We start from the raw sequence: 11320 nt of genomic DNA, 5'->3' as shown, positions 1-11320 counted from the left end.
CAGTCTGGGGTCTACGTGCTCGTGGGCAGCATGCAGTTAATTTCTTCCACCTGCTGGGGGTTTCAGTCTCTGCAAAACAGCTTAAAGGACATGGCTCAGAATATCCTTGACTTTGTTTAATAACCAAAGTATTATTATTACTTTGTCTTGCTTGACTGTTTTCCTTTCTTTCTATATTTTCTCACTTCTCTAATTAAATTTATTCTTTGAGTAAAGTGTTTCTACAGACAAAAGGCAGCTGGAGGACATGGGTGGGAGTCTATCATGGGAAATCCTCATAGGGTCGTGCTTCGTTATGTGATTAGTTGCAATTAAGATATCAGTCTACCCTTAGATTGAATGTGGACTGTAGTAAACCCAAAGTAAACCAGTCATGGCTAACTCTGGGACGGTGATTCTCCTGAAACTGATCTAGACACTTTATAACCGGGTCATGTCTTCTCTGAAAATATCCAGGAAATGTAGGAGTGTTTTCATTGCCAGTTCATTGATGGCCACATCTTATCTATGTCTCCTAATTGCTATAGCGGGCAAAATACCACAGTAGAAAATGGCTATTGTCCAATGTTTATCATTCAGTCAGGCACAGGGATCGGCCAGTAACACAAAGGTAGGACCTTAGGAAAATGCCAGGACCTAGTGTTAAGAGTCTAACCGGCTATGGGAAGATGCTGAAGATGTTTTACTGAGTAGAAAATGTTCAGCTAAGAAGGCAGTAAGCTTTCTAAGAGGATAACATCCAGAGGAAGGGGTATCAAACATCACAAGGTGATGGAGATAAAAACTAGATGCCAGAAAATAGTGAATGAGAACCAAAGCACCATTGTAAGAAATAAGGCCTGGCTATTGTGCCCATGGTTTGTACTTCAGGTGTTTGGGGTTGGGGGGCTTCGTAGTTCAGGTGTTTTAAATTTGAAGGCTACATATGTGACAACTTTGTTCTAGAACAAAGCATACATTTGTGTGATAGGAAGAGGTTTTTTTTAAATTGAAAAATAACACAAAATAATAATGTGGAAAGAGAGAGGGAGGTAAGGATATGTACACACACGTACATACATGTACACACCCCACATGAATGATTCCATACCTAGGTACATATATCTTATCTCATTTTGTCTATACCACATTTACTTTTATATTGCTAGGTAGGTATTATTTTCCCAAATTTTACAGAAGACAAGGAGAACAGGCATTAGGGAGAAAGATTCCTAACCTAACTGCACAAGGTAAGTGAAGGAACCAGTATATCACCCTAGTTGTTTCTCCAAAAAGTTCATGTTCTTAATTCTATACCTATTTCTTTGCCTCTCAGGGGTGGTTGATTTATGGAATGCAAACTCTATATGTCAGTGTTAGACTGAAATGACTAAATAAATGAAATTTGCTTACTCACCTTCTAAGATATTGGATTTTGGTTGATAGATAGATAGAAAGGTAAAACAGAGATAGGCACATTATTTTATGTATGCAATAAGTAAGTTCTTGAATTTTTAAACACATTACCAGATAGACCTAAATTTAAAATGAACTGTGGGTGTGTAATGGTTCATTGTACATAGATTCTGTTTGACTCAGCTTTCTAAACTGTAAAATATGCTGTAAGAATTAACTAGAAGTAAAGTGATCAATTGTCCCAGTTTTTTCTGGGACCAAGGAGTTTTTAGGATCCCAGGATATTCAGCACTAGTACTGAGAAAGTCCTCAGCAAACCAGAAAGATTGTGTTGTCCTAAATAAGACATTCCTAAAACCCTAAATAGGGTTTGAAGTAGAAATATTTAACTATTATATAGGTAGTAAGAATAGGATCTGTGCATTGATTCAATATAGTGTTTAAGTTGCAGATGCTATGTGCAAATAACATCCCAGGTCCCTGGCAACACAGAGATGAATAAAGTGGCCTCAAATAATTTAAAGGGCCTTGAGTAAGGAAGACAATCACAGGCACAAAATGTATATAATCTGTCTTATGTTTGCCAAAATCTGCAAAACAATTGAGTGCTAGGAGCATCAGAAAAGGACCTATTCATTGCAGAGATTTGCAACAATGCAAATACGTGCAGAAGAGCTTTAAATAATATCATGCAGTTTAATTGGAGTAAATGAGAAAAGAAGAAAGGAATTCCAAAAACTGATGGAGGTTCTACTTAAGGAATGGCAGCGTGAGAAGCTCTGCAGACATGCTCCCAGTGAAACAGCATAAACGGTGAAAATTATTTTTTAAAAATTACAATCATATATGGTCTCTGGAAAATTTCCTAAGAGCATATAGCAAATGAAGAAACATTTATTCAAGAAGATCTATTAAAACACGATAAGAACATCCAGAGACTGTGGCACTTGACCCCAGACCTGTTTCTTCCCTTCCACTCCCATCTCCCAGCTCAGCCTGATAGAGAATTCTCTCTGGACTCTGCATGGAATGGCTGAGGAAACAGGGCTCCTCTCTCCTCAGCTCTCAATCATGGGATATAGTATCTTACCAGGAGGGGCAGGATGCCAGCGTTTCTCATCTTCTCCAACTCTTGAGTTTTCAGAAGCGGCCTGGTGAGTGTGGTTGAGATTGGCAGTTTGTTTCCTCCACTCGCTCCACTCCTCTCACAGGGCAGAGGCCCTACCGCAGGCAGGCTGATAATATGCGGCCCAATCACTTGTCTCATGTTGCTTGTTCCACTCCCAGAGAGTCAAAATGAGAAGACCATCACGCCGCCGGCAGCAGGGATGCAGAGAATTTCCCAGGGTAAGAGAGCCCGTAGGATTGGAGAACTTTAGCTCTTCCCAAAATATGTTCCTTTATTTTTTTCAGTTTTAAGAGACATAAAATAATAAAAGTACTAATTAACAATGTTTTATTGTATGTTTTACTGTATCAGTGTACTATAGATAACAATATATGTATTACATATATGTATAGATATATAATAGCACATGGCTACCTAGGAGTAACATTTCTATATTTTATTAGAATTACGTTAATATAAATTTGAATCTAAGTTAAGCTGCATATGGTAACATCTAGAGCAGATAATAAGAAAATAACTCAAAAATGTGGTATAACATTATTAAAAGAATTAACATTCCACTAGAAAATATACACTTCATGGGAAAGAAAGTAGCAGAGGAGAAATCCAGAAACCTTGCACCCTCACAATTTTTATCCTATAGAAGTGAAATTTCCAGATAATTGGAGCTTATCCCAATTAATGAATTACAGGAAAAAGTTTTGAACTAATAAGTTTAAAATGTTTTAAAACCTACCACCTACTGCACAACTTGAATATATGAAAATGATTGAATTGTTCATTTTAAATTGGGAAATTGTATAGTATGTGAATGAAGCTATTATTAAAAATAAGGCTTAGGAAAAAAGTAAGCGTATGTTTGAAAAGTGAGGCTTTATTGCAGAGCTCAGAGTAGGATATGTTAAGATTAGAACAGAGTACTAGTAGGAAACAAAAATTAGAAAGTATTATGTATTATACATATTTGTATTATACAAATATCGTATATTAATGCATGTATGTGGAACCTAGAAAAATGGTACAGATGAGCCGGTTTGCAGGGCAGAAGTTGAGACACAGATGTAGAGAACAAACGTATGGACACCAAGGGGGGAAAACTGCGGTGGGGTAGGGATGGTGGTGTGCTGAATTGGGCGATTGGGATTGACATGTATACAGTGATGAGTATAAAATTGATGACTGATTAAAAAAAAAAAAGTATTATGTTCCATGCAAAGTAAGAGAAATAGATTTCATTCTATATGGAAAATAGTAATAGAATCTCAGCCTTGCAAGGTACATTCAGACTCTCCAATCACGCATAAATTTGTTCTACCACATCTGCACCAAATATTTCGACGTCAATATTTGACTACTCCTGGTGCTTATGGTTTTCTGAGGAAACCCGTTATGACCCTGTGCAGCTCTGACATCAAAAAGTCTTTGATATACTTATCCAAAATCTTAATTTCTATGGATTCCATTTTCCTGTCCTATCTGTATCCCACTGAAACATAACAAGTAAATCTAACACCTGCTTCACATGAGTGTCCTGATCAAATTAAAGGCGGCTAGCATGTTTTATGTCTTCTTTCCTTCAGCCTGCATAGCCCTAATTATTTCAACTACTCACAACCCATTGAATCAAATATCTTCCCAGCCTCTTATCTTTGTCTCTTGGCAAGATTCTGGTCTACAGGAAATGCTTACAGCCTTGTCCCCTTCAAATACATCTACCCTGTGCCTTAAAAGTGATGAACTCTTAACATATACCCTAATTACACCTTTCGAAGTGTTCATTACCCACAAGATCATGTCCCACCTCCTTAATAGAATTTACGAGACCCTCCTTGACCTAAATCACTTATCTTTTTTCATGTTATTGTGCCTTTCAGATATTTTCCCATATTTCCCAACAGCTTATAGTTTCCCACACAAACTCTACGGTTTTGCTACTGCTGTTGCAGCTTCCTGAAATACCTTTCCTCCTCTCCTCACTTTGTCTGCCTCTCTCTTCTCGTGAATAATTCCTTTATAGCCTTCTAATGTCAGCCAAACACCGTGTGCAGGAAGGTTTGCCTGAATCAATAGGTGTTGAACCAGGCATAGACATCTTTTCTTTGCACTCCTGTAGTGTTTTTTCTGTCTTTCTACCAGGCATAAAAATCATCTGTTTATCTGTGTTCCCCCAACTAGACTCTTTATCAGTGGGCATCTTACTTTACTACTTTTTATGTGTTTCAACCCTAGTACAATGTCTAGTGCATAGTGGGCACTCCGCAAATATTTAGTGAATGCTACAATTAAACACCAACCATTGTTAGTCTACACCAACAATTCTTTAGAAATGCTATAGTCACGAAGAAGGTTCAGTAACAATTTGCTTCTTAAATTAGGCATGTGCTCAAGTTGAATAAAGGTGCTGAAAAGGGGTATTGTGAGAAGATGCTTTTTTGTTCAGAAAAGGACATCAGGCAATAGAGCGAATTAAGCTCATTATATCTTGTACTCCTTGAGTTTTAAATGTGCCTTAAGTTCATTTATAATTTTTGAGAGCATTTCTATGAGATAACATGTTACATCGAACTCATAAGGCATGCATTATCATAAATCAACAACAGAAATATCAGAGGCAGATAAAAACCTTGGTTCATACTCTGATCTTATCAGTTACTAACAAATATTGACAAGTTATAAATCTCACCTATAAAGGCAAACTAGTTTTGATCTAGCGCCAAAATGATATGCAAACTGCTCCAGTTTTAGGTAACCAGTTTGTCAAAATTATAACTTGCAAGTTTGAAACACATGTCTTAACTAACTTTTCATGACGGCCTGGGGATTTAGATGTGCTGACTACTATGATGTCATCTGTTTCAGCCACTGTTTGTAAGGACTTCACCTTGATTCCCTGGCCAGAAAAATGGTGATAAACATATTGTGCATTCAGTCTTTTGATTAGCAGAGCCCTTTTCCACTTAAAAATGATCCATTTAAAATTGGTAAGACTATCTTATGATAATTATATGGAAAACATTGATGACCTGGTTCAAATATCAGCTCTAAAACTTTCTAACTTTGTGAACTTCAGCATATGTTTTGTTACTCATATGTAAAATGGGGAGATTAATAATACTCATTTTTTAAGGTTGTTCTGGGAATTTGTTAACATATATAAATATTTAGAACAATACCTGGCATGTGGAAAGATTTCAAAATGTCCATTAATATGATGATTGAAAATATGTTTGAAAATAATTTTACATATATCACTCTATATGTCCACTGTTACATAAAGGTTTATACAAACGCAATATGTCTTTTATTCATTTTCTTGCATTTCATAGTCCAGCTGCTTCACATAAAGAAGGCAACGTCTGTTACTATCAAGAAGGTTGGCTAATACAGAAGATAAAGAGACATTATTAGCCAAGATCACTGTTTTTTGGTTTATTTTTTAAGAAAGTTGTCCTGACATTTAGAGTAATAAAACAACCATGGCCCTTTTTTATGTGTTTGAGGGAAATATTTCTGTACAATTATCCCATTGTCAGTTAAAAATTTTCCCCTTAGTTTCCCTAACATGTTTTTGTTTTGTTTTTTTTTTCTGTCCATGGAAACGAAGACTCTACCTGTGTTCTGACCTCAGTTCTTTGTAGCTATTTCCAGATGCCTCTCCCACCCCCAGCTCTTCCCACAGTCACCATTAAGGAATCTTTTACTGCTTGAAAAAGTTTTAATATTCAGCAGGTTAAGGAAATGCATGGTCAGCTTTAGAATTTTAGTCTCTGCTGAGCTTTCAAGGTGTCAAGGCCCTAAAATAATACGAACAGCAGGAGTACTAAATCTTTCATTATTTCCAGTTTTCCCTTGAGCATACTGACTTTGCAATAAAGAAGCTGTCATTTATACTCTTCTTTATTGCAAGGTAGATAATAGCTACAGGAAGAAAAATAAGGAACTGTGTCAAGTTAGCCTGACTGCCATCATGATTAATGTGTAATCATTGCACATTTGCATCTACTCTTTTTTATATACAGGTACTTCATAGATTGGAAGAGTGATGGAGACAGCTACTTTACAATAGATGCAACTGAAGGAACCATCGCTACTAGTGAATTACTAGACAGAGAAAGCACCGCGCAGTATAATTTCTCCATAATTGCGAGTAAAGTTAGTAAGTATGGCGTGGACGGAATCAATGTTATACTGCAATTCTTTGGATTTCACACTCTTAAATGAGTCCCTGCTGAGGTGTTTTCATTTTTGGACTGACAGCCAAGTGGTCTCTTGGGGAAACTCAGAAACCTGCTCCTTTTGCTCATAGCATTAAGTCCAGAAAAACTGTGACAGCTGCCAATGAGCCCTGTTTGCAGGACTGCATGAATATCTAGCAGTGCATTTCATGGTGAGATCTCATCCTTTTCCACCCTGCAGGAGGAAATAACCATCACATGAAATCATCTTTTCTGAAATATTTTCTGAAATTGAAGACAGCATTTTTAAATTCACCCCTCTTCTTTCTCCTTTCATTAAAATGTATTTTGTTATGAACATCATTGTGAAATATACAGGAGTTTTAAGTGCAATTCTTCAAGTGCAATTCTTCACTCAGAATCTATAGGATCGTTAGCAATTACTCCTTGTGTTGGTTTCTGCTTGGTCCAGAAGAGAATCCTTTAGACTGAGAGTGATTATAGGTCTTATGTGTTTGGCTGGACAATTCAGGATATTATCACAACTTCCAAAGGTAACAGATGAGGGTGGGAGTGGAGACCTTGGCTAGCAACATACTTGTCTGTAACAGAAGTGCATCGTACAAGTCCTTCTGCTTGGGTTCTCTTGAAAGATTTGAGGAAATCCCTTCTGAGTATCTTTCATTCTGTTTTCCTCCTATTTTCTTTCGTGCATCTGGTACAAGTACTCTGACAGCTAATGTCACCTTTCAGTGCAGGGAGAAGCTAACCATGAACATTTCTGTTGAGGGGTTTTGGGTCAGTCTCAACTCAGTGGGTGTACATGGGAAACAGTTTTGTTAATCTTCAACAACTGCTTCCAAACATGCATAATCAGACACCTATTCCCGGGCCTTAATGATGCCTTTAGCTGATTTCGTTACTTTTACGTTATTCTGATTATTAAAGGTAAATTTAGCATAAAAGAACATGCAGCTTCTGTCTTGTTTGTTGGACTACTTCTCTGTTATGTTAGAAGACGACTGCTCTGAGGCTGCCATACTAGAGAGGTCACATGTTGGTGGTCAGGTTGACAATCCCAGCTCAGCTCAGCCTTCTAACCATACCTGCCAGAGCGCTGGATATGTAAGTAAAACCATCTTGCAACCTCTAGCCAGGCTGCTTGCTAGCTGAATACCACAATGTAACCTCCGTCATTACCATGTGAAATGGAATATATACTCAGCCAAATCTTGCCCAGATTCTGATGCACAAAATTGGGAGAAATACTGAAATTGTAATTATTTCAAGCAACTATATTTTTGTGGTCATTTGTTGTTGTACAACAATAGATAACTGAAGAACTCAATGACACCGTAAGTTGGAGCTTTGATTCCTTGGTAGTGGGGGTAAAGATTCTCCAGCTGGACTAGAAAGGAGAGAGAGAAGTAAAAATGCATAAATCTCTCTTTTAAAGATTTTTTTTTGAGATATAGTTGATTTGCAATGTTGTGATCATTTAACATGTACAGCAAAATGATTCAATTATACATGTATATGTATAAATATATATTCGTTTTTTTACATTCTCTTCCATTGTAGGTTATTACAAGATGTTGAGTATAATTCCCTGTGCTATACAGTAGGTCCTTGTTGGTTATCTGTTTTATATATAGTAGCGTGTATATTTTAATCCTAAACTCCTAATTTATCCCTTCACCCTCTTTCCCCTTTGGTAACCATAAGTTTATTTTCTATGTCTGTGAGTCTATTTCTGTCTTGTAAATAAGTTCATTTGTATAGTTTTTTTAGATCCCACATATAAGTGATAGCTCATATTTGTCTTTCTCTCTCTGACTTAGTTTACTTAATTTGATAATCTCTAGATCCATCCATGTTGCTGCAAGTGGCATTATTTCACATAAATCTCTCTTATCTGCCCCCCAGAGAGTGCTCCCCTGGTTGCCACTGCTTCTAGGATTAAAATTGACTGGCTAAATGGACTGCCCAAATACTCTCTTCATGTGATTTTTGAGTTATTTGGTATTGGGGTCTCTGAGCATCCCATTTGCCCATGAACTTGATATGGGTACCCAGTGGTAGACCTTACAGCTTCTTAATTCCAGGTCCCCTTGTGTAGCAGACGGATTTCTTGGGTGAATTAATAGCATGATTGCTCAACTCCAGCTTTCTGTTTTGTCCACTTGACCCTGAGGAAATTCACACATCCTGGTCATGCTGAACAGGTACATTACAGCCTGCCCCTCTACCATATGCTTTCTCTGTCATGCTGTCTCCTTTCAAATCTGCCCTCCTTGCTCTGTTAGGCTCTGAGAGCTGATCATCCAGTCAGCTGCCTGAGAAGACATTCTATCAGGAGAACAGAACCAAATGCCAGTCTCGCAGTTCTCTTTAACTTGTTTTCCTGAAGTTTCCTTTCATGCTAGACACCTTTCTTCTCTCCCATATCACATCCTCTTACAGTTACATATGTTATTCATCATTCTTTTCATGCTTTCAGTTATTTCAACTTTGAATGATTTCCTTCATCCATAACACTGAGGAAAGCTTAACTATAATATAGTTAGAAAATAAACTTTAGTATTCTAAGATCTTTGACAAATAGAGTAAAAATGAGATGTCTAAGTTATGGGTTATAAGACCTCTATCGACTATATTATAGTCACTCTCAATGGCTTGGATATAGTAAGTGATAACTGACCAGAGGTAGCCTATTCAAAAAACGTCTATTTATCAAAAATATATTGTCCACAATAGAATATTTTTCATTCGAAAACTATCTTGTGCGACCTACCCTTTCTATTAATGCACATGCAAAACATGTGCATATTTTTAGAAGGAGGAGTATTAGGTCCAGTATCTTAACTCAAGATGAAAGTCTGCAGCTAGTTCTTCACTCACCTGTACTATAACTCTAAAAGGTCTCTTTCTCCCCAGCGGCTACTATAGCTACAAAACCATCATCATGGTGTGAGGGCACCCATCATAGCAGGTCTGGTACCTGCAGTCAGAGCCTGAGCTCCAACCACTTGGAAAATGGAAGAGGAGTATGCATCCATACTGGGCAAACGAGTGTCATTGTTCCTTAAAAGCTTAGATTTTTCAAACTTAGAAAACTGTATTTTGTTAATTATTAATAGAATTAGGGCACATGCTGGCTCCTCTCTGACCTGCTGGATGTAGTTTTTACCTAAATCCAAATTAGGAAACCCCATTGTGTGGATTCCCATAAGTTATGTTGGCTCTCACTTGGACATATGCAGAACTGAGACTTAGACTCATAATCCATACATACACACAATGTGAAAGGGCTGCCAAGCTAATATTTCTAAAATATCTACCCCTCGTCCATTCCACTGTCTATTCAAAGACTACTGTGTGGAATTTAGAACCCTCAGGGAAGTCTGGTGAGATGAACACTATACACCTGCATGAAAAAGAAAGAGGCTAAGTATATATCACATGGTCATTAAAGATTCTGCAATAAGAATAGATTGTTGTGGGCCATATTTTGTTTGAGTTCACAGAGTTTGAAAGTAAACTTTATTTATATTTTAATACATAAGGCTGCTTTCAATGATCAAATTAGCCAGCCTCAGCAGGAAACTCTCATTATGGTGAATGACTGAGAAATAAATAGCCCACACTTGCCCTGCCAAGTGGAACAAAATTGTGTAAGTGTACCTTACTGCAGATTGAATTAGCATATGTTTTGGCCCTGACCCTTCTATAAAAACTCTCAGATGCAATGAAATGGTACAATGATTGAACAACTTCCAATTAATTAAAAAGCAGTCATTAATCAGAGTTGCTATAGTCCAAGGTCCAAATAGTTTTATTAGACTACTAATAATTATTTTATGCATTATTGCTTTGATGTTTTTATACTAATCTTGAGAATTAAAAAAACGCAAGCCTCCAAAAATCACTTCATTCAAATTATCAGAAACTTCCAATGGGCAAATGTTTCTAATTTTTTTTTGTTTTTTGTTTTGGTGTTATTATAACACATATCATTAGGCAAAGATAACTACATTAAAGCCTTAGAACTTCTATATAATTATAAAATAAATGGATAATACCAAAGACAATTCTTCTTTTCTTGGTCATGTTAATTATCCAGATGGCAATAGATTGTTTCTATTGTGGAAGAGTTCAAAAATCAGTGATAGACTTACTGCGTGCTATATTTGGGGAAAATGTTATGTTTAAGTATACCATTATGAGTTGGGATTAAATTGTTGAGTAATTTTTAAGGTTATGTAGCATTAGAGCTACTTTGCTTTAACTTTTTTTGCTTCAACATAATGTAAGTAGTATCATCTTCATATATACAGAAAATCAAACTGAGATTATTGTCTATAATTTAGGCTCAACATAACTTCATCTAATTTTTTATAAATTGTATAGAACATTATATACATGCAAAGTATTAATGGTTGTGGGTTAAAACTAAGACTGAAGTCTGTTCTTAAGGACAGTTTAGGAATAGAAACTGACCCCCAAAATTATTTTAGTTAGTTATAACTATGCAAATTATGCTGAATTCCAGGGACTTCAGACTTAAGTGCGCTCTCATATAGCCTCCAAGGGAAAGTTGCCAAAGGTTTATACTGACCAA

The 11320-nt window shown here is 36.7% G+C and overlaps 1 protein-coding gene across 1 annotated transcript in view; it reads left to right on the top strand.

The window, feature by feature from the left end:
* Positions 1-2682: 2682 nt before the first annotated feature.
* LOC309622191 (cadherin-12-like) overlaps positions 2683-11320 on the top strand; it is a gene marked incomplete at its 5' end in the record, with an annotated part of 31208 nt that continues 22570 nt past the window's right edge. The window contains 2 exons of the mRNA XM_082409318.1: positions 2683-2742; positions 6498-6680. Of these exons, the coding sequence (XP_082265444.1) occupies positions 2683-2742; positions 6498-6680 (243 nt within the window). The remainder of the gene's footprint in view (positions 2743-6497; positions 6681-11320) is intronic.

The sequence above is a fragment of the Balaenoptera borealis genome, assembly GCF_965194805.1.
Source record: "Balaenoptera borealis genome assembly, contig: HAP1_SCAFFOLD_1776, whole genome shotgun sequence".
Lineage (NCBI taxonomy): Eukaryota > Metazoa > Chordata > Mammalia > Artiodactyla > Balaenopteridae > Balaenoptera > Balaenoptera borealis.
Note: the sequence above shows the minus strand (reverse complement) of the source record. Positions and strands in the feature narration are given on the sequence as shown.